Below are 21,838 nucleotides of genomic sequence, written 5' to 3'. Positions count from 1 at the left end.
CCAACTGTCTTCAGAAAAGTTTCGATGGCATTTTCATTTTATCTGATAAAGCAGCATTCATGAGCGGAGCGCTGCTTTGTGTACAGCCGTTAACGGGGAAACCACTGTTACTACCGCTCGAGAAGCGCCTCCTGCTGGCAGAGAATGAGCCTGTCTCCAGAAACATGTTTTTGTTGTTGCTCACCATTTGTTTTTGTTTTCTGCAACAACTCTGAGCACTTTTCATATTCTTTATCCAGGCTGAAGCACTTTTCTTACAATCTATGAGAATAACCAGCCTATGTTATAGTTTAAAGTTAAATTAATATTATTAAGGTGAGCCTGAGAGTGTCACACTATGAGCCAGGGACACAAGGTAAGGATGCAAACAGGAGGGTTTATTGACAATTTGGAGAGCAAGTTGATGACAGGTGAGTATGAGAAGATAGAGAGTTCTTGGGTTCTTAACTCTGGGTAATTAGTTGGCATCCTTAGCAGGTATCTGGGGAGGATGAGAACGGGATCGGAGGAGAACAGGATCACTGGAGCTTCTAGGGGTAAGTAAACAACAGGTCAGACACAGGCAGGAGTTAGGCTAAGTTCAAGCTGGTGAATGGTAGACCGGACAGTGAGGCAGTGAGAGGACTATATGGAACTAGACGAAAACAAGGAGATAAACACACTCTACAAACTATCCCCGCAGCATTTAGGCAGGCATTTCCAAATGATTCAAACAGGGCAAAACAAATCACCGTAACAAATCATGATTAAAAAATTGTAAAAATCAAGGAAATTTCTCTGGCATTTCTTTCTTTTTGCTGTATTGAAAACGTACCGAACCGTGACACCACTGCATCGTATCGAACCGTGAATTTTGTGAACCGTTACACCCCTAATACACAGACAGACAGACAGGCAGGCAGGCAGGTAGATAGATAGATAGATAGATAGATAGATAGATAGATAGATAGACAGACAGACAGACAGACAGACAGATAGATAGATAGATAGATAGACAGTAAATTCTGAGTAAAGGGGTAAAGTTTCAGTGAATATCAATATATTTTATTATACATACATATGAACACTGTGCATTAAATATGTAAAAAAAAAAGTATAAATGCTTTTAATTTAGTCTATATAATGAAAAAGGCTAAAAATTTAGTTTAGTATTATATACTGGTGGATCAGTTAATTAAATAATGAATTTCAGTCGGTTTTTCAAACAAATCATATGACTTAGGAAGCTTTAAAATAATGAACCAGCCACATACAGTACCCTACTTTTATGATATCTTTAATTCTTTTTTTTTTTTTTGGTCCACATTCTCATTAATTTCATAGAAAAGAGCAGCCAGTGCATTTATCACATTATCTCTTTTTGCATTTTACAGAAGAAAGTCCTACATGATTGCTGTACACAAGGGTGCGTAAACGATGACAGAAATTAAATGATTTCAGTGAAAAGCCAAAGTGCTGAAAAAAAAACACAATCTCTGCTCGCCCAGTCGAGTCCTCTGCTTTTGTGATGCATCTCGAGGCGTCCGCTCCCAGGAGTCTGCTAGATCAAACTCCAGATCTGATGCTATTTCAATGCCCTACTCTTGGGAAGCATTGCAGTGCTAATGAAATAAAGGCAACCATTTGTAACAAGATATAGATTAATTCCATTTCCCTTTCACAGACGGCCTCGATGGGCACCACGCTCAGCGATAGATTTATACGGCAAACAGCACGCGTATGGATCAAGCCCGTCGACATAACACTATGTAATCATTTATATAGACACTAATGGTGACCGTCTCCCTTGCTCTCTCAGTCTATGCGCTATGACAAACATTACTCGGAAGCAATAGCATCCTTCAGACGTTTCTACATGTGAACTTTGAGATCAGCTGAGGCTTACGATTCAATTATATTTGACATTATACTTTATTAACTCGGCAGACTGTTACATTGAGACTTTATAAAAAGCCACGCGGCCTTCACACCCAAAGGCTATGAATATGTTACTACTTCGGCTTTTTCTAACCCTGATATGTGCCGAAATGATTTGTCGCCTTGGAGAGCTGATGCCTCCAGACATGAATCCAAATAATGCCTCTATGTGTTGCTATTCTCAGAGCTATCCAACAGACCTGTCAAAGCTTATCTTGATGGAGCGTCCCACCTCAGCCTCGATGACCCACTCACAGCTCAGGGAATCTTTGTAGTAGCCGGGCCACCCCGGGGACAGAATGACTCCCACCGGAGCGGTGAAATGTCCTCCGCAGGGCGCTGCAGGAAACATTTTATGTACATGCCAGCAGAATGTTTATTAGAACACTTCGATTCAACAAAGAAACCTCTTCTTATCAACTGTTGTTGCAGTACAGTGTCTTTGTCTTAGATGATTAAAAAGTTCTTGATTTAAAAGTGCTGCAAGCTATTTTTTAATAAGACGCACAAAACGCCCCTGCTACCTGACAGATTTCACTAAAATAAGTGTCTTGAGAAATCAAACCGGTGTTTGTAAACAGCAGGAAAAAAGATCCAGGGGAGCGAACCACAATTTTTTTTTGTATCCATTCAAAAACACTTTCTGCATGTCAGTCAGTTTATGGAATTATTTTTGTGTCTTTATTATTCAATCAAACATTCGGTGTTTGAGAGTAAAACTAATTCACATATTCGGTTTTGCAAAAAAGGTATTAAGGACTTTAAAAAATCTGTTAGCAAAAAGAAAATTATTTGTTAGCTAGCTGTTAGCATCCCCAGTTATCTACAACAGCTGCACTTGGTAACAAGTCAAAAACTTCACATTTAAGAGGAAAAACTGACTCGTGATTGTCAGTGATTTTACCATGGTAAAGGGTATGCTTTAGATGTCAATCATTTCTCAGATTCAGTTTTAAAATGAAGTTTTAATACTTAAAGGAAGCTGTCTGTTATCTGTTAGCATAAAGAAAGCTAACTGCTAACATTACCATTCATCTCTGTGACAGTTGCACAAACAAGATAACAGACCAACTTTACACTTTTGAGGGTCTTTAGAAAATTTGACTTTTGATGTCTTTGTGGAGATGGATGTTACAGAGAGGCTGTGTGACTTGTGTAAACAAAGGCAGAAGTTAGCGAAATGGCTGCTTATAGCACCATTAATCGATAAGGTGCAGAAGGCAATGCTTGACTGTGTCAAAATATAAACCTACCGGTCATACTTTTACTGGTAAGCCCTTATATTTTCCACTAACTCATCCCCTTAGGCATAAAGCAGTGATCATGTCTTACAGTAATTTTACTACAGTAAATCGCATCTCTGCTGTCAAAAAGGGTAAACCAGCCCAAGTTGGCTAGCTTGCCTTTGCTGGTCTCATGCCATGTGATAGCTAGTTTAGCAGGCTGGTTTTAAAGAGTTTTCAACCGCTTTTACCTGGTCAAATCAGTTATTCCCATTGTAAACCAACTAGACTAGCCAGTCAGGCTGGTTTTGGCTGTTTTTTTTAAGCTGTTTTAGGCATTCCACTTAACTTAGTTGTTAAGAGTAGGGGAGCACGGGGCACAAACTAAAGCGGGGTTGTAACACACGTGGTATAAATATTTCAACACATTCTAGAATAACAAAATTTACGGTATTACTCGTTGCCATATCAACACTATAGCTATAGAGAAAAATGTGCACCAAAAATTCCAAAATCTTTTGAAGATATCGTGAACATTTATTTTTACCATAGTAAAAGTACATTTCTGGCTTGAGTCAATTTTTCATCTCAGTTTTTAGTATTCATTTAAAATGAGAAAAATCTGCTATTATTTTAATCTCCAATCTGTTATTTATCAGTTTAGTATGCTTCGCTAACTAGCAGAAGACACTAACCAGTTTTAAATTCCAGATGCGCTGGGGAACAATGCAACACAAACTATGCTATTCTTTGACATTAGCGATGTAATTTACACTGTTTACTTTAATGCATTTTAATGAGAAACTACAAGAAACAGGTGAAAAAAAGACTGACAGTCAAGGTTTAATGTTCAGAAATAATTATTTCAAAAAATGTAAAGCATTTTGTCTCATTTATGGGCCGTACCAAGCGTGGTCACAACGTGTTAGTTGTCAAACTCCAAAATCGGATTATTTTTAATTCTTAAAAAACACCATTTTATTTGAAAAAGTTAATAATTTTATTGACAAAATATTTTAGTGTGTCCTGTATATTTTTTCATTAGATCAGATAACATTTTAAGCTGTCACATGGTCATGTGCCCCTCAAGATGTTACAATGTACCCCACCTGCGGGGCATGCTGTCACATTTCACTTCCATTTTTTGAGGGTAAATAAATAAAAACGTATACGCTGTAATTATGAAACAAAGCGACATATTTGTAATTGAATAAAGCTTTGATAACTTTATTCCACAGAAAAGATTAGAGGACACAAACACTTTTGAAACCTACCTTCACATTTGGGGATCAAACCACTCCACATCACCTTTCCCGCCTCCAATTCACACACAATAGTATCCGAGCCTTGCGTCTTTATGAAGCCATCCTCACACACCACTGATATGGAGCTTCCCAGCTGGAAATTATTACCAAAGCGCTTGGCATTCATAGGCACTCCGGGATCCGGGCACTCATTGTGTCCAAACGCTGAACAAATAACATCAAAGCAGAGAGCTTGTTACTTGCAACGTGACTTACTTAATGAAATGGAAAGGAAAGAGCGAATGCATAATGGAATATCAAACTGTAGGAAACAGAGGATTGTGGGTAAATACTAAGGTCCTGTACGTTGTCGCACAGGCATTTGAGGATTATTTTGGCTGAGCTAATGGCATGATGTTCAGCGAACAGGATTAAGTTGTTTGATGCTGGTGGATAAATGGCTTATGAATTAAATTGAGGAAAATATGTCCTTCCATATGTCCTACTTGACGGCTGTTCGGAATCTGATTGAAGAGAAGACAACGCTTCGCATGCCAAAAATTTTGTTAGCAAACACTACATTTTTTAAGAGTATGAATTATTTTTGCCAACCATTACACTTTTTTAGTTTACTGTAGCAAACTGTGTGTGTGTGTGTGTGTGTATGTTTGTCTATTGTTTACTAAACCTATTTAAATTATTTTCAGTCATTAAAATAATGTTTAAATTAAAAAAACTAAAGAAATAGTAAATACAAAACATAAACAACTAAAATAAAATGCATAAATGTCGCATTGGTAAATAATTGAAATTATATATATATATTTTTTTAATTCAACTTTTAGTAACTGAAATGAAGTTTAAGTTGAAAGGCTATTTCATTTATTCACAATCTAAAACTGAAATGAAAAAAGCTATATAGAAATATTAAAAACCAACTCAAATTAAACTAAAATGGAAAAATGAAAACACATTAAATATAATAAAAATTCTATTAAAAGTATATAAATAATACTAAAATAAAATTGTAACATTTTAAATTTAAAAATAACATTATATAAAAAATAATTCATGTTGTGACTTATTTTCAAAAACATTGAAAATGGAAAAAAAAAAAAAATGCATAGTATGCTAGCATGCTGAAAAATCTGCTTTCAATCACAAGAATACAAATTATATTTTAAAATATATTCAAATAGACAACAGTTATTTTAAACTGCAAAAATATGACTGTTTTTACTTTATTTATTCAGAACACAATCTTTACCGCTACATGAAACGCATTCAAAAGAGAAGCACTCACTGCTGTACGTGATGTTAAATCCTCGGCCGGACATCGAGTGGTCGGCCTGGAACTCCAGCTGGAGGATGTTGGAGTTGCTGGTGAGGTGCGAAGGCACTTCCGCCCCAGAGAAGCGTCCCAACACCACAGCGTCCACCAACTCCCCGTCCCTCACCGTCAGGAAGTCATAGGGAGGCTCCAGGTCGAAGTCGTTGAAGGCCAGATGGATGCGGCTGCCTGGTTCTGCAATGATCAGCCAGACACAGTTGAGGTTGTTGCCGTAACCCTCGGGATAGTCCGGAGACAGGACGGTGCCCATGGCCACCGTGAAGTTGGACATACAGGGAACTAAGAGAGGGAGGAGATGCTGATCAGTTATGTGAAGGTCAAAAGCAGCAAAGACTAATCTAAATTCATTTTAAAGGCATCCAATTTGGCTAAAACCTCATAGCTGCAAGTTAAGGCATGAAACCACAAGCAAAACCACTGTTGTTTTTCATGCACCGGTCAATTTAGAAATTCTGGGCTGATTTGCTTTCATAACGTTTCTTTTTTCTTACTAGTAGCCAGAAAACATCCAAACTACACATTTAAGTGTTCATTTTATTACACTTTATCTGTAGATTTCAATTATGAGAATGTTTTTATTTTTTTGGTGCAGTGAGCCACAAATCTCCATATAGTCTCCATTCTGTGATTAAAATAAAGATTAAATAATACAAAATATAAATAACAGATAAAGAAAAATTAAAATTATTATTATTTTTTTTAATTACAGACGTTGCCTTAGCAACTAATTGAAATAGGTTTAAGTTGAAGGACTATTTATTAAATTGAAATACTAAAAATAAAACTGAAATTATATAAGCTGTTAAAAACAATGTAAAATCACATAAGCACATATCAAAATTCCTAAAATTAAATTGAAAAAGTGAAAATTAATAATAATTAAATACATATTATAACAGTATATAATACTAAACATATATATTTTTTTTTTTTTGCCTAGAAATTTCATTTACAATACATATATTTAAACTCATTCTCAAAATGAGTTTTTTTTTCTCATGCAGCAAGCCAGAAATCTGTTTCAGTAGCACATAAACCAGTCGTTATGGTTTTATTCATATCTATATTCTGTTTTAGTCTTTTGCATATGGTATTTCTTGTTTGTTTCCTTTGCTTTGTTTGTACTTTTATTGTGTGGTGTCCTTGAGTGCTGAGAAAGGCGCCTATAAATAAAATGTATTATTATTATTATATTCTGATAAATTGTACAGAGAGGTTTGTTCATATATTATTTGCCTGATTTATATCTTATATTTTATACATATATTTTAATAAAAATATCCACTTCAGCAGCACGTCACTAAACTTTACTGTTTTATTCCTATATCTATATTCTGATGGGTTTTAGAGAAGGGTTTGTTCATATATCATTCGCCTGATTTATATAACATTTTATGCATACGCTGATTTTTATTTTATTTTTATTTTTTTTCTGGCTACTGACAGCATTTTCGGATTTATGGAGTGATAATAAGAGAGCCTCTGTAAAACCTTCAACTCGAATATGTCAACAAAATAAAACAAGTACCTGGCTTTACCCAATGTTCAGATTTCTGTTCTGGAATTGTATGCAAATTAGTGCATATTTAATCAGATAATGCATTATTTGCATATTTAAACATATAATTTCAGAAACCGTAATAGAAAACAATTGTCTTAATCAACTGGGGTAAGTATGGTGATATCTGTAAATTAATTTTTTACCCTATTCACCTGCAGTGTCTTGCCTTAAGCAATAACTAACACACTGACGTGTGACAGCAGGGTTGCGGATAGAAAAGATGCTGCACCTGTTTCCTTCAGGGATTATTGTATTGTAATGGAAGCAGTAATTGTACTAAACTACATTGTGCAGGGCACACTGGGAATTTTAAAACTCTTGAAATGGTCTTGCTCTTTGGTGCTGTTTACTTGTCGGGCTCCCAGAGAATTGTCATCTTATCATCTGCCAGAGCGCAGCTGTCCTTTCGAGTCTGTTAGCCATATTTAACAGTGCGGCGGTTGTTTTGTTTACACACACCGACATAAAACACGGTTTTAATTAGTCCGACCTCTCGACATCATTTCATTTAGACATGTGTCTCACCGACTCTGAGAGATGCAAAGGGTCGTCAGAGCTCATCACCGTAATGAGCTAGCGAGGATGGATGGAGAACTGTGGTCTTAAATTACTTCCTGAACGCACAAGGCCTAATGTACCTGAAGAGAGCTAAACGTTAGTATTTCCCATTCATCTTAGTCGCAGTTGGCAGGAAAATTACATCATGGCAACATGAATTGGCGACATGTCCATGTTATGATCACTTAAATGCACTTCACATAGTAATTATGACTTCCGAGCTCTTAAGAACGTTCTAGAAGGACTTGTGCTGGCTTTCAAGTCTTGTCAGAATGATAGTATTTACAGTATAATGGCAAAAATGTCACGCTTAGCAATGGAAAACTCTGAATTAACTTTGAGCGATTTTCTTTTTTCTTTTCTTTAACTTTAATATATGATATCATGGAATTGTTAGTGGCACATATCCAGAAAACATTTTTTGAATGCCAAATTGTAGACTACAGTTTGTTTATTTATTTATTTATTTATTTGTTTTTTGAAAGAAATGAATACCTTTTTGGCAAAGATGCATTACATATATCAAAAGTGACAGTAAAGACTATAATATTACAAAAGATTTCTATTTCAAATAAAGTCTATTCTTTTGAACTTTATATCCATCAAAAGTCGATTTTTCTTAAAGAATATAAAAACAAAAATAAATTAACATACATACACATATATAAACAATTTAAAACAGCCCAAATGTTTTCAGCATTGATAATAATCAGAAATGTTTCTTGAGCAGCAAATCAGCATATTAGAAGCATTCCTGAAGGATCATGTGACACTGAAGACGAGCAATGATGCTAAAAATTCAGCTTTGAATAAATTATATTTAAAACATATTCAAAGAGAAAACAGTTATTTTAAATATTAATTTTACACAACATTGCTGTTTTACTGTATTTTTGATCAAATAAAGCCTTGGAGAGAATAACAGTTTTTACATATTTAAAAATGTCATTCAATATATTTATTTATTTAAATTATCGACCTCAAACGTTACTGTAAAAAATACTATGGCATTCATAATGGTAATATCCAAAAAATGATATTAAAACATAATACATGGTAGATTATTCTACCTTCCAAATGGTATTGACCAAGTTTTAATTGTGAGTGTTAACCATATAATTAGCTTGTAAATCATTAATGAAGAATAGTGATCGTGCTCGGCAGAAAATACTACTCACTTAGCCAGTTAATGAAGCACCAGGCTTGTGTGATAAGACAACATTTCCCATCATTCTCTGTGGCAGTATGAGAACGATGAAATACATAAAGCATCTATTACACACTTAATGCACATCCTTTGCTCTTCATTCTGTTGCATTAGCACTCAAAATGCTTCCAGTCTGAGAGAAAGAAAAATGAAATTGCCCAAAGCACCCATTTTTATTCTGACTAAAATAATGCAAATCACATCATAATTACGACTTTCGAAGAAAGAACTTCCCAGGCAGACTTAAACGAAGGATCTATCTATCTATCTATCTATCTATCTGTCTGTCTGTCTGTCTGTCTGTCTGTCTCTCTATCTATCTATCTGTCTGTCTGTCTGTCTGTCTGTCTGTCTCTCTATCTATCTATCTGTCTGTCTGTCTGTCTGTCTATCTATCTGTCTGTCTGTCTGTCTGTCTATCTATCTATTGAGAAAAAAAAATGCTCAGATGTTTTGTTAAAAATCTCATTTTTTCCAGAGAACATTAAAAAAACATTTAGGCTTCGAAGCACATAAATAATGACAGAGAAGCATCTAGCAGCACTCACATATACAGATAGGGATGTTAGCAGACCACTGATTGTTATTCTGACAGGAAATCATTCGTTCGCCAATGAGCTCGAATCCGAACTGGCATTCAAAGCGCAGCACGTCTCCGTTGGAGAAGACCCCGCCCTCTCGGAGTCCGTACAGAGGGATGCCGGGATCCCCGCAACTTTCCTTGTCAATTTCTGTAGGTAGGCGAGAGAGACGAAGGGAGGGAGAAAAACAGCAGTAAAGCTTTTGAGCCAGCAGAGTGATTTATGTGGGCACTCTAAGAAGCTCAGGCAGAGAACAGACTCACCTTTATAGTTGATCTTAAAGCCAATAGAGCCCACACTTTCATCAGACTGCAAATGCAGCCACATTTGATGGGTCATACTGACGATGAGGTCAGGGACGAAACTGCCCGTTAACCTGTCCATGCAGAGTGAACAAAAGAAAATAAGAGTCTGTGAGCTCAGCATACAGAACACTACTGTAGCGGTGCCATGCTATAATAAAGCTGTCAGATGCCAATACTATGGTATTCTGATATGTGCTATAGTACTGAATGATTACTATATTTATATAGTACTCAAAGGTATGGGGTCGGTAAAATATTTTGAAATAAATGCTTACACCAAAACGGCATTTATTTGTAAAAGAAAAAAAAAAGAAAAAATACAGTAATACAGTAATATTATGAAATATTATTACAATTTAAAAGAACTGTTTTCTATGATGCAAAGCTGAATTCTCAGCATCATTACTCCAGCCTTCAGTGTCACATGATTATTCTAATATGCTAATTTGCTGCTCAACAAATCTTTATTATTAGTACATTATCAATCTTGAAAACAGTTGAGCTGCTTAATATTTATTTTTTTATTATTTAGAAAGTTCAAAAGAACAGCATTTATTTGAAATATTTCGCAACAATGCAAAAGTCTCTGTTACTTTTCATCAATGTAATGCATCCTTAATATATAAAGTACTGATTTTTTTTTTTTAAAAGATCCCAAACTTTTGAATGGTAGTGTTTATCCAACAATATCATGGAATAGTAATGATATTTATTAAAAAACAGTATTACCATAGCGCATACTCCAAAAACAACAAAACAAAGCTTACAAAAAAAGTACTAGACTAGTATTAAAGTATACTAGAACAGAGTTTCATGTTTTTTTGCACATGGTTTCATACCATTTTGATATCATTTTACCATGGTAGCATAGTACTTTATGTATTCGACTACATTTCGTGTTTTCATGTTTTTCAAAAACACCATGGTAGCATCCAAAACCATAGTATTACCATGATCCATTTTTTAAATCATAGTATTAATCACAGTCAGGATTATAGTCAGTTTTAGTTAAATTTTTCTGTGTTTACTCTTTTCCCGCCTGCCTAATTTCCTAGTTAGTTTCCTCATCTGTTAATTAGTCCCACACACCTGTTTCTGTTCTCCCTGATTACTCTCTCTGTGTATTTACGCTCAGAGTTTCCTTAGTTCCGTTGTCTGGTCTCATTTACAGATACTTTTATGTTGATGTGTATGATTTCTGTTATTTTCTCCCGGACTATTAAAGTATTTTTTTATGCTATTCCTGTATCGCAAGTGGTTAATATAACCGTTACCATGGTACATGTCCAAAAACAGGGTAATATGATGGTACTTTTGTGTATTTGACTGTACTTGGGGTTTAAATTATACTGTCAGGTACTTCAAAAATCACCATGGTAGCATCCAAAAAACCCATAGTACCATGACAAAATATAGTATAGTATTACCATGATATGGGTCTAAAAACACCATATTAGAATGGTATACGCTAATATGTCTGTTACAGACTGTGTAAATAAAGCATAATAAAATACTAAGCTAATATGACTAGCACAAACGTGAAGAAAGGCATTAATTGAGCTTTACAATATGTATTAGTGTTCTGGCAGCGAGAGTCTTTTGTCCTTGAGGAACGCTCTGTGAGTGCTCGATGGATCGCAGCTGGAACAGAGCCAGCCAAATGCACCAGAAAGCAGCACAGACCGTCACCAAAGTGTGTCTACCCAAGATACCCGGAGACATACGGCTGACGGTGAGAAGAGGTAGAAGGAAAAACATGTTTGTGAAGGAGGAAAAATGGGGGGGGGGGGTTGGGGGGATGTGAGAAAAGAGACATTATGGCCCCTATAAAATAGTCTAGCTGCAAGCTAATAGTCAATGTTAATTATTCAAGATTTCAAAAAATCATTGACTGTCTTCCGGCTAAAATATTCTTAAAAGAAGAAATAGTTACTTTACTATTTACCAAATTGCATAAGATATTAAGACCTTGAATTAAGTTTATTTTTCTTACCTCATTAGCAAACAGTTCTTGTTTTAAGCATGAATTTAATACAATTAAATGAAGTTTACAATCAGTTTACTGATGGGAAAGGAAAAATATGCTGAGTTCAAGGTCTTAATTTCTTATCTTAATAGCCTTTGCATATCTTAAGCATATTTGGTTTCTCAGGCAAATGTATCTTGATTTAAGGATGTTCAAGGGATTTTTAACTGGAAAACAAGATACTGATTGAGTATCTTGCAATACAGTAAACACTCCTGACACACAACTTCAGAATGACACTAAATCTGACACTTGTGTGACAGTTTGCTGTGTAATGTATTTGTTATATATATGTTCGTGCGTGGTAAATGGTTAGTAAAACTAATTGTGACTTGTTGGTGTAAGAAAAATTTAAATGAAAAAAAGATAGTATTGCCACTTTAAAATATTCTAGACGAAAGTCAACGGTCAATGCTAATTATTCAAGACTACAAAAATCATTTTAACATGTTTTCCACTGAAAATATCCAAACTTTCTGAAAAGAAAACACATTTACTTGAGAAGCCAAATTGCATAAGATATTAAGACCTTGAATTAAGTTGGTTTTTCTTTCTCTTTTGGCAAATAGTTCTCATTCCAAGCATGAATTTAATTAAATTTAGTGAGGTTTACAAACTATTTGCTGATGGGGAAGGGAAAATATACAGAGATCAATCTCATCATTTCTTGCATCTAAATAGCCTTCACATATCTTAAGCATATTTTGTTTCTCAAGTAAATTGATCTCGATTTAAAGATGCTTCTGGAAAACAAGATTGAGCTGTTTTTGCAGTGCAATACAGAAAACAGCATAACTCTAGATCTTACACTTGTATGATTGCTTTCGAGTCGCCAACCTCTCCACCGTCTCCGACAGTCAACGTATCGTATCCCAGCTCCAGGTCGAACTCTTCGAAATTGATTTGAATAACCTGCGACGGGAACAAAATCACTGAATTAGCACTAGAAGTCTTTGTAATGGAACGCCACTCGAATCAATGAAGCACCTTGACCGGAGGGATTTCTCCATATGCTTTGTGTTACGGAGAATGAGTAGTGTGCATTTCACACCGTCTTAATTAAGTTTCTCAGTACTTCAGACATCATCAAATATAAATGATACACACTATTCTCAATAAATATGATATTCATGAGCTCACCGGGGCACTTGGCTGCAGCATATGTCGCCTGTATATTTCAGTTCATTTGCTCGTACCCTCTGCGGGCCCCATTGAACCGCGGTGCTATAACCGAAAAAATTCAGCGGGGGCAATGCATCAATTATCCAGCAAATCATTTGCACAGTCCAATGAATGTTGAGGGTAAAACAAATTTCCGAGAGTGCTTTCAATCAGCGGCTCAAGCTTGCAAGTAAACATTGGAGAGACGTGCTCCACTCGTCCCGTGTTATTTCAAACGCTCACTTGTACATTAACAACGTCCTGTTTGCATAATCACCCCCCGGTGTGCGTTTGGAGACACCGGGGAGCTGCCGCTGCTCACATTTAGCTAGACACAATGAATACCAGCCTTCTGGCACGTTAATGGCACACTGAGGAACGAAGCATGCACTTAAGGTATATGGGTGCTTCTTCAACGGCTGCCACAACTGTGTCTCGTGGGTTGATTTTTATTAACGCTAACAGATTTCAAGTTGGCTTCTCTTTGCTAAATGAAGGTCACATTAAAGTCTTGGAAAGTTTTCACCATGCCGTCTTGATGCTTTTCAAATGCTTCTCTTTGATGTTGTCCCAGAACTAGACTTTTAAATATTAAAATATGAAAAATAAATTACAAAATATGAAAAAAACATGAATCTGTACATATTTCATAAAACTTTGATCTAAACAAAGAACTAAAAACAAATCATTACAATATGCACACTGCACTCTAAAGGTTCTGGGTCTCTAAGGCTCCAAGGCTGCATTTATTTGATCATTTACTTGATCAAAAACAGCAATAATGTTAAACACTATTACAATTTAAAATTAGTCTTTTCTATTTGAATGCATTTTAAAATGTAATTTAAAACTGTAATTATGTGATGGTAGAGGCTGCATTTATTTGATTAAAAATACAGTAAAAACACTAATATTCTACAATATATTTACAGCTTAAAATAACTGCTTTTCATTTGAATATATTGTAAAATGTAATTTATTCATGTGATGCAAAGCTTAATTTTCAACTCCAGTCTTCAGTGTCACATGATCTTTCAGAAATCATTCTAAAGGCTTGTTCACATCGGGACGAATATCGCGCGCGATTATCGGCGACGTTTAACGCCTCGTGACTAAACAAAGGGCGCCAATGTGAGTGTGCACACCGACTCGCAAAACGCGAGGCGTAAAAGCGTCATTTTTTTTAAAAACGCTTCTGGCCCGTTTTTTTGGTTTGACGATCCGCGTTAAAAACTGGCTGACCAATGAGATTGGCACTTTTGTTCACGTGCCTGGAGCTGCTGTCTGTTTTTCATTAAGCGCCATCTAATGTCAGGGAGTGAATTTGCACGTTCACTCGGCTCACCGCATGTGAAAATCGCTTGGGTATGAACACAAAAGACGTGTCGAAAAACGTCGGCGATAAGCGCGCGCGATAATCGTCCCGGTGTGTACGAGGCTTAAGATGCTGATTTGCTGCTCAAGTAACATTTCTTATATTATCAATGTTCAATGTTTTTGTGGAAGCCGTGATACATTTTTTTAGGATTGTTTGATTAATATAAAGTTCAAAAGAACAGCATTTATTTGAAATAGAATATTTTAGTAACACTATGAAATGTTTTTACTGTCAGTTTTGATCAGTTTAATGCACCTTTGCTGACTAAAATTAATTTCTTTAAAAACTGAACCCTAAACGTTTGAACGTTAGTAAACATATTTCATAACATTTAAAAGACTTCAAGTCATTGCAATATGCACTGTATTACATGAAAATAATATAAAACCTTTTCAATAAACATTTTCAAACTATTATATAATATTAAGAATAATATGTAATTGTATTTATGATACAAAAAAATGCTATGAAATTAGCCATAGAAAGGAGGCATTTTATTACAAAAAAAGTAATTTGCATCACAGAATATACTCAAAACCCAATACATAAATTGAGATGCGATGGAAATGGCATTTTAGTGTAAATGTCCATTATTAATTTTTTTAAAAATGGCAGAATTCTCCTATAAAATGATGTTTAAACACCCACACCTTGTTGAAGAATCATCCATATATGCGCACACAGCTTAGAGGCGGTCCACATGTGCAAAAAAAAACGACTTACAGCACTTACACTGATATTATTAGTGGTTTGCTAATGAACACTATCAGGCAACCATAAGAAAGTCCTGCTTCGTCCCTTTAAGTTCATATATTAACTTCATTTATTGTGTTAACACAATAATAATGCCAATGAGCTGCCCATGGGTCTCTAATAATGGCTCTGTGGAAAACGCAATAAAATTTGAACTTTGCAATTCCGTCGGGCGAAGATAAATGAGGTAATAATGTTATGTGTGTTAGGGCTCATTTGCATTTCTCACCAGAGGAAAGATCAGATTTAGCAGCAGTTGAGGACACGAATCAGCTATTTGCTGGTTGTTAATGGCCTGGCATAAAATGGGTACAAAAAAATGGAAAACCTACACCTGAAATGTGCCGTTTGCGGCAAGAGCTCATGGAAAGAGAAACTGTTGACTCACAAAACCTACTGTAAATTGCATATCTTTCATTTATATAACAGTTAAGAATCTGAGGTGCTGTAGGGGAAGATGATGTTTTCTAATCTGACTTGCACAATGAAGCACAAGAGTCAGGAGAGCAATGTGAGGTATTGATAACTCGTCAGGAACCGCTCGCAACAGCAGGTTTCAACAGCGCAAAAAGAAAAAAAAAACTCTCGAAAACAAACACATTACACCACTGTAAATTCATTTACAAAACTGACCAAAATACCTTTACACCTATTGTTAATATTATAAATAAATAATATTGAAAAACAAGACAAAATGGTAGAATCATGGTGGAATTATTTGTTTTATATAAAAAAATAATAATAATAATATGCCATTTTTAGATACAGACTTGCTCATAAAAAAGCCTTTGGTTTGTTTTAAGAAAATAAAATAGAAAATACAACATTAAATCAGAATTTTTTTTTTTTGCTAAATTAATATTACATGCATATTTACATATTTTACATATTTATGCATTCATTCATTCATTTTTTGCTAAATTAACCCTCTGAGGTAATTATTTCGCAAAAAAGTCGTATTTAAGCAAGTAAAAGAGAAATGGCAGGTTTTAACAGTACAAAAGATAAGCATCTTAAAAAAACACAAATCATACTGGGAAAAAAAAGAAATTACATTACAATAAATGCATTTTTTTTTTTTTTAAACATGCTTTTAAATACCAAAACCCCCTACTTACTAAAGCTGCTGTTAGTACTGTAAAACGTTTTTAATGAATCATTTTGGAACTGCATGATTTTTAATAAATGTCACTTTTAGACATTAAATTTTGACATTTATAAAAAAAAACTGTGGTCTGATTTAAGAATATAGACTAAAATAGAAAATATATAATTAAATCGGTCAATTCTGCTAAATTAATATTACATTTATTTTTTAATTAACATTTTTGTGAATTAGACATAAAATTTTGACATTTATAAAAAAACTGTGGTCTGATTTAAGAATACAGACTAAAATAGAAAATATATAATTAAATCGGTCAATTCTGCTAAATTAATATTACATTTATTTATTTTTTTTTAATTTTTGTGAAATCATAATAATAAAATCATTTGGCAAAAATAATTACATGACTTTAAAACCATAAAAAACCTGACCAATGCCAAAACACCTGATTTACTACAGCTATTGTTAGGATTGTAAAAGTCCACAAAAAAAAAAAAAAAAAAGATGTACAAGCTGCTTTTTTCCTATATAATAAAAGTAATTTACTGTCAAGCTTCAAAAATAACAAGAATAGCACTCTAAAATGCACAAGGTTTGGACATCATTGGTTCACATGAATCATGTTGCACTTAGCAGTAAATAACTATCCACTTTTGTTGTATGAAAAATGGGTTTTTGCATTAGGACATACTACAGTTTTGGAACAACAGGAAGTCAATTTTCATATTTGAGTGAAATATTCTTTTAAAACTCTGCTGTAATCTGTACCAAGAATCAACGGTATTGACGGTATTGAATTGTGGGATTCTGAGACATCAGTAGATCAGATGTCTGGTCTAATCCGGCTCAGAGCAGGGTTTATTGAAGGCAATAGTCTAACCTTTACAGATGGGTCTGTGGTCACTCCAGGCCGCGAACACCTCGGCGACCCTCTGACACGTGATGCTCTTGGATCCCTGAAGCACGTGGTCCTCGTCGCAGGTGAAATGAACCGTTGCACTGATGCTGCCGTGTTGAAGAGAGAACAAACACGAAAGCCAGAGAATCAATGAAGGAAATCTCCTCGAGCGCCTCCCACGCGTGCTGACAGATTGATCGGCGCTGCGTGTATCGGCCTCATGTCAGAGCAAATGTCAAGTAGGAATATAATCAGGGATTTCATTGCTGCTGAAACACCTAGGCATTAGCCATCCTTCAGGAAATGTTCCCATTACTTTTTGTTTCCATTGCTAATTTTGTCCCCACGTTTGCAAACATACGTACGTAAACTACGTCATTTATTCTTTTTTAATGTTTTGTTGAATGGTCATTGCGACTGTTATCAGAATGTCACAGTGTCAGTAATACTTTACAATAAATAACATCATGAGTATTTATGCTGAACTAATATTCAATAAATCAATAAATGTAATTAATTTTTGAATTTTGCTAAATATTTGTAAAAAAACAACAAAAAAAACAATATAAGCAAACAAAATACATATGTGCATACATGTTGATAAAATATATAATTTTTGCTAATATAATACAATTGATATATTTATCTTAGTTTGCAAAAATTCATATTTAATATAATTAATATTTGATTTTTTAAAAATATTTATACATATATAGTTATATAATATATATAATTAATATTTGAGAAAATAAAACAAAGTTTTTTATTTTTGCTAAAATTGATATACTTCATAGTCATAGAAAATAGAAAATAAATGTGTCGGTTTTGCTGAAATAATATTACATTAATATTTAGCTGAAATAATATTCAAGCAAAGCAAAATATTAATATTTAACCAAATAAAAAAGAAAATATAACATTAAATGTGTAATGTTAAAGCAAATTAAATGCATAAATTCATTTCATTACGTAATTATTTTTGCTAAATATTTAGAAAAAAAATATGTCAGCAAATAAAATATTATATATTTGCATATATCTTAATAAAATATCACGTTATTTTCACTAATTTCATAAAAATTATATCTATCCTAATATTTTGCAAACATTATTAATATCTTAGACAATACAAAAATTAAATATTATTTCTATCATCAAAATATCATTTTTGCTGATTTATTATAAATGATTTACAATAAAAAAATTATTAATTAAAAGTTAATATTAATTCATATTTAATATTCAATTAATATTTTGCTAAAAGAACATTTAAGCAAAGCAAGATATTAATATCTAAGCAAATAAAATAGACTATAACATTGAACGTGTAATGTAATGAGAACATCTCAAAACAAACTAAAAGTGCTAATTGTCGTTTCATTCATTTTAGATACTTTACTGTTTACATTTCAGTTTCAACTTGTAAATGAGTAAAGAAACTATTAAATATTTCTGTTTATAAGCTATCGAAACAGTAAAAGATCATATTAAACTATACGTGCATTGCCTAATTAATATTCATGAGCTATACTATCAAAACTGCATGACATCACAACTGCCCCATCAATCTCTTCAAACAAAACTGCATCCTTGTGTGCCGTGTGGACAGCCTGTCTACCTGTAATCGGTGCCAATGCGTTTGCCGTTCTCCGGTTCCCCGGGGTCCGGGCAGAAGTTGGAGACCTGCTTGACCATCCCTTCATTCACTGTGGGAGAAGAAACAGCATATGGAGACATCAGCCTTCATCACCTGTGATCACGCTCTCCATAACACAGCCTCAGTTATCACACATCAACTTTCATCCTCAATCAAAAGAGAAGTTGGCGCAATATCTCGTCCATAAATAGGTGTTAGCTTGCGATAATTACCGCAGGAGGCGACGTTATGCGGATAATTTAAGGCAAGCGTTTAGAAAGGGGTGTTTGGCAGCAGACCGGGGTTCTGAATAAGACCCGATAATTCACTCGTAACTCATATTTCCGAATGCGTGATGCAGACACTGTGAAATAGAGGCTCATAAAAATTCTATCCAGTTGTAATTAAGTGTTTGGAGTGCTACATTGTCGAGGGTGAAATGAATCATTCGGCGTTTCATTACGACACCGGTGCACGTGGAGCCATAAAAAAAAGGACTTGTTCACTTTCGCAGCGTGCACAAATCATTTCCATAGATAGCAATCGGGCATTGTGTGGCTCGGGTCTGTATCCAGGTTAGGCCGGTTGTTTGGATGGCCAGTAATTAAACTCAGTTGGAGTGAAATCCAACCACCTGTGTGCTCTCTTGAAGCCGCTCGCTTCACAGATTTGACATTCTCTTCCGAGGAGCTTCTGTGGGTGAGGGACCTGTAAGTCAAGCTAAGCTCAATTAATCAAAATGCAGATTTCGGTTTCGTTGGATGCTCTAATTTCCTTTGATCCATTTGCTAAATGGCAAGCGAGAGGATTACAAACATGTAGCATTGTTCGTGCTTTATGAATCATGGGCTTTGAAGGTGTAGATGCGAAATCACCGGCGGAATAACATCTACGGAATATTAAACAATTAACGGGGATGCACATCTGAAAGAAATTAAGCAGCGAAGAGCTTTTTATGACATTAGAGCAACAGTATTAACAGTCATAATTACGCATGACATGCAGCAGCACTGGAGAGCAGATCTTAAAGCTGCTTGGTTTCTACTTGAACAACCCTACATAATGAGATACACAGCAGAAAATTGGTTAAAAAAAAAAAGCTATATTTGGGGGGCGGGTTTGGTACTAGAACCATGGTATACCATGAGAAAGCCAAATAAACATTGGTTGTTTATGGTTGTTACGGTATATTCTCACAAAAAATTGTTGCAATTCGTCACATTAACAGGGTTAATTCACCCAAATATGAAAATGCTGTCATCATTTGCTAGTAAATTGCCAAACAGTTGCCGGTAGCCATTGACTTCCATAGTATAGGGAAAAAATACTATAGGTCAATGGCTACCAGCAACGGTTTGATTACCAACATTCTTCAAAATATCTTTTTTTCTGCTCAACATAAGAAAAAATATCATATTTTGGAACAACTTGAGGGTGAATAAGTAAAGACAGAATTTTCATTTTTGGGTGAACTATCCCTTCAAAAAATCCCTAACAAAATTAGTTTGATATGCATGTGTTCATCCGATCTGGATTTAGATTCTCATACTGTATAAAACAAGATTTCAGTCATACTAACCATTACTATAATTGTTATTTGAAGTACCATATAAGCATCTGAGACAAGACATAACATTAGGAGTGTGCGATATACCGGTAGACATGATAAACTGGATTATTATCTATATCGCAGTTATGCCCCCATGACATTTCCATGCTGCGCCGACAAAAAAAAGCTGTGTTTTTAAGCACTATGGTTTAAAAACAAGTTAAAAATGTAACTGTTCAAGCAAAATAAGCAGCGAAAATTTTGCTGTGTGCCAGTGTGCGCTTAAACTGTCTCTAAAACATGTACACACATAAAGTCACTTTCAATATTATAATACATAGCATGAGGACTGAACTGAGTTCTTTTGGCGTCTTATTGGGCTCATATGGTCAAACACACACTTCTGTGCCAAAATGCCCTTATTTGCAAGTATCCTCATAAACAGTCACTTATGTCTTAAGTGAAAATAAATATTGAGAAAGAAAACGCATGTGTGTCTGTATAGTAGATTAGTGCATTCAGTCTTAAAGTGACAGCAGCTTAAACCTGGTGCTGTCTTTGTCAATAATGTTCATTTAACAACAAATGAGAGAAAATCTCTCGTTGCTATTGACTGAATCACTTTTGTAACTTTAATAGTAATAAATCTTTATTTAATTTACACAGTGAGAATTATGCAGTGTTTTTAGTATTTCTTGTTTCTAGTGCTTGAAGTTTTTCCACATAGTTTCATTTGTGTCTGTTCTATTATAGTTTTTTGTCCTATTGCCTGTATTTAATTTGTTTGTTCTTATTTTATCACTGACTGTTTTAAGTTTAAGAGGTTTTTTTATTCTGGTATTATTTTTTCTGATACTAAGAGTATTTGAAATTTCATAATACATCAAAACTTTACTTTAAGCAAAAATATCTAGTATATAGTGATATATACTGTTATTGTGAAATAAACTGAATCACATCATGATATAAGATCTTATCACCCACCCCTACATAATAGCACTGTTCATTTGTAAAAATGCATTCAGAAAAACACTTTTCAGTGGCTGTGTGTATTTAATTTTACAAAGAGAAAGAAACACACTTACTTATTGAAAATTTACTTGTGTTGTCTTTTCCAGGTAATAATTTCACTCCTCTTGATTTAAAATCTCCCGATCGTTTCACTGCTCAGCAAAAGAAAACAAACAAAATTAGGCACATTTTCATTCTGTGTAGGTGAGCTTTAAAAATCCTGCTGCAAAATTATGTGAGTGACAGTTTATCTAATAAAGTTACTTAATTAAAAAACTCATTATCAAAATGTGACAAAATGGTTCCGTTGAGTCATGTACTATGTGTGAAAATACAATTCTCTTATTTTTTGTTTACTCTCATGCTTTGCT

The 21,838-nt window shown here is 34.4% G+C and overlaps 1 protein-coding gene across 1 annotated transcript in view; it reads right to left on the bottom strand.

Moving 5' to 3' along the window:
- Positions 1 to 21,838, bottom strand: part of LOC107756877 (CUB and sushi domain-containing protein 3-like) — a 287,188-nt gene that overhangs the window by 182,322 nt on the left and 83,028 nt on the right. The window contains exons 5-14 of the mRNA XM_016574196.1: positions 21,542 to 21,619; positions 18,890 to 18,977; positions 17,254 to 17,378; positions 12,961 to 12,986; positions 12,782 to 12,885; positions 9,906 to 10,018; positions 9,610 to 9,792; positions 5,688 to 6,014; positions 4,415 to 4,609; positions 2,118 to 2,256 (exon numbers count right to left, since the gene is read on the bottom strand). Of these exons, the coding sequence (XP_016429682.1) occupies positions 2,118 to 2,256; positions 4,415 to 4,609; positions 5,688 to 6,014; positions 9,610 to 9,792; positions 9,906 to 10,018; positions 12,782 to 12,885; positions 12,961 to 12,986; positions 17,254 to 17,378; positions 18,890 to 18,977; positions 21,542 to 21,619 (1,378 nt within the window). The remainder of the gene's footprint in view (positions 1 to 2,117; positions 2,257 to 4,414; positions 4,610 to 5,687; positions 6,015 to 9,609; positions 9,793 to 9,905; positions 10,019 to 12,781; positions 12,886 to 12,960; positions 12,987 to 17,253; positions 17,379 to 18,889; positions 18,978 to 21,541; positions 21,620 to 21,838) is intronic.

The sequence above is a fragment of the Sinocyclocheilus rhinocerous genome, unplaced genomic scaffold (genome assembly GCF_001515625.1).
Source record: "Sinocyclocheilus rhinocerous isolate Xijiao unplaced genomic scaffold, SAMN03320098_v1.1 scaffold1735, whole genome shotgun sequence".
Taxonomy (NCBI): domain Eukaryota; kingdom Metazoa; phylum Chordata; class Actinopteri; order Cypriniformes; family Cyprinidae; genus Sinocyclocheilus; species Sinocyclocheilus rhinocerous.
The sequence above is the reverse complement of the archived record's forward strand: the minus strand, read 5'-3'. Positions and strand labels throughout refer to the sequence as shown.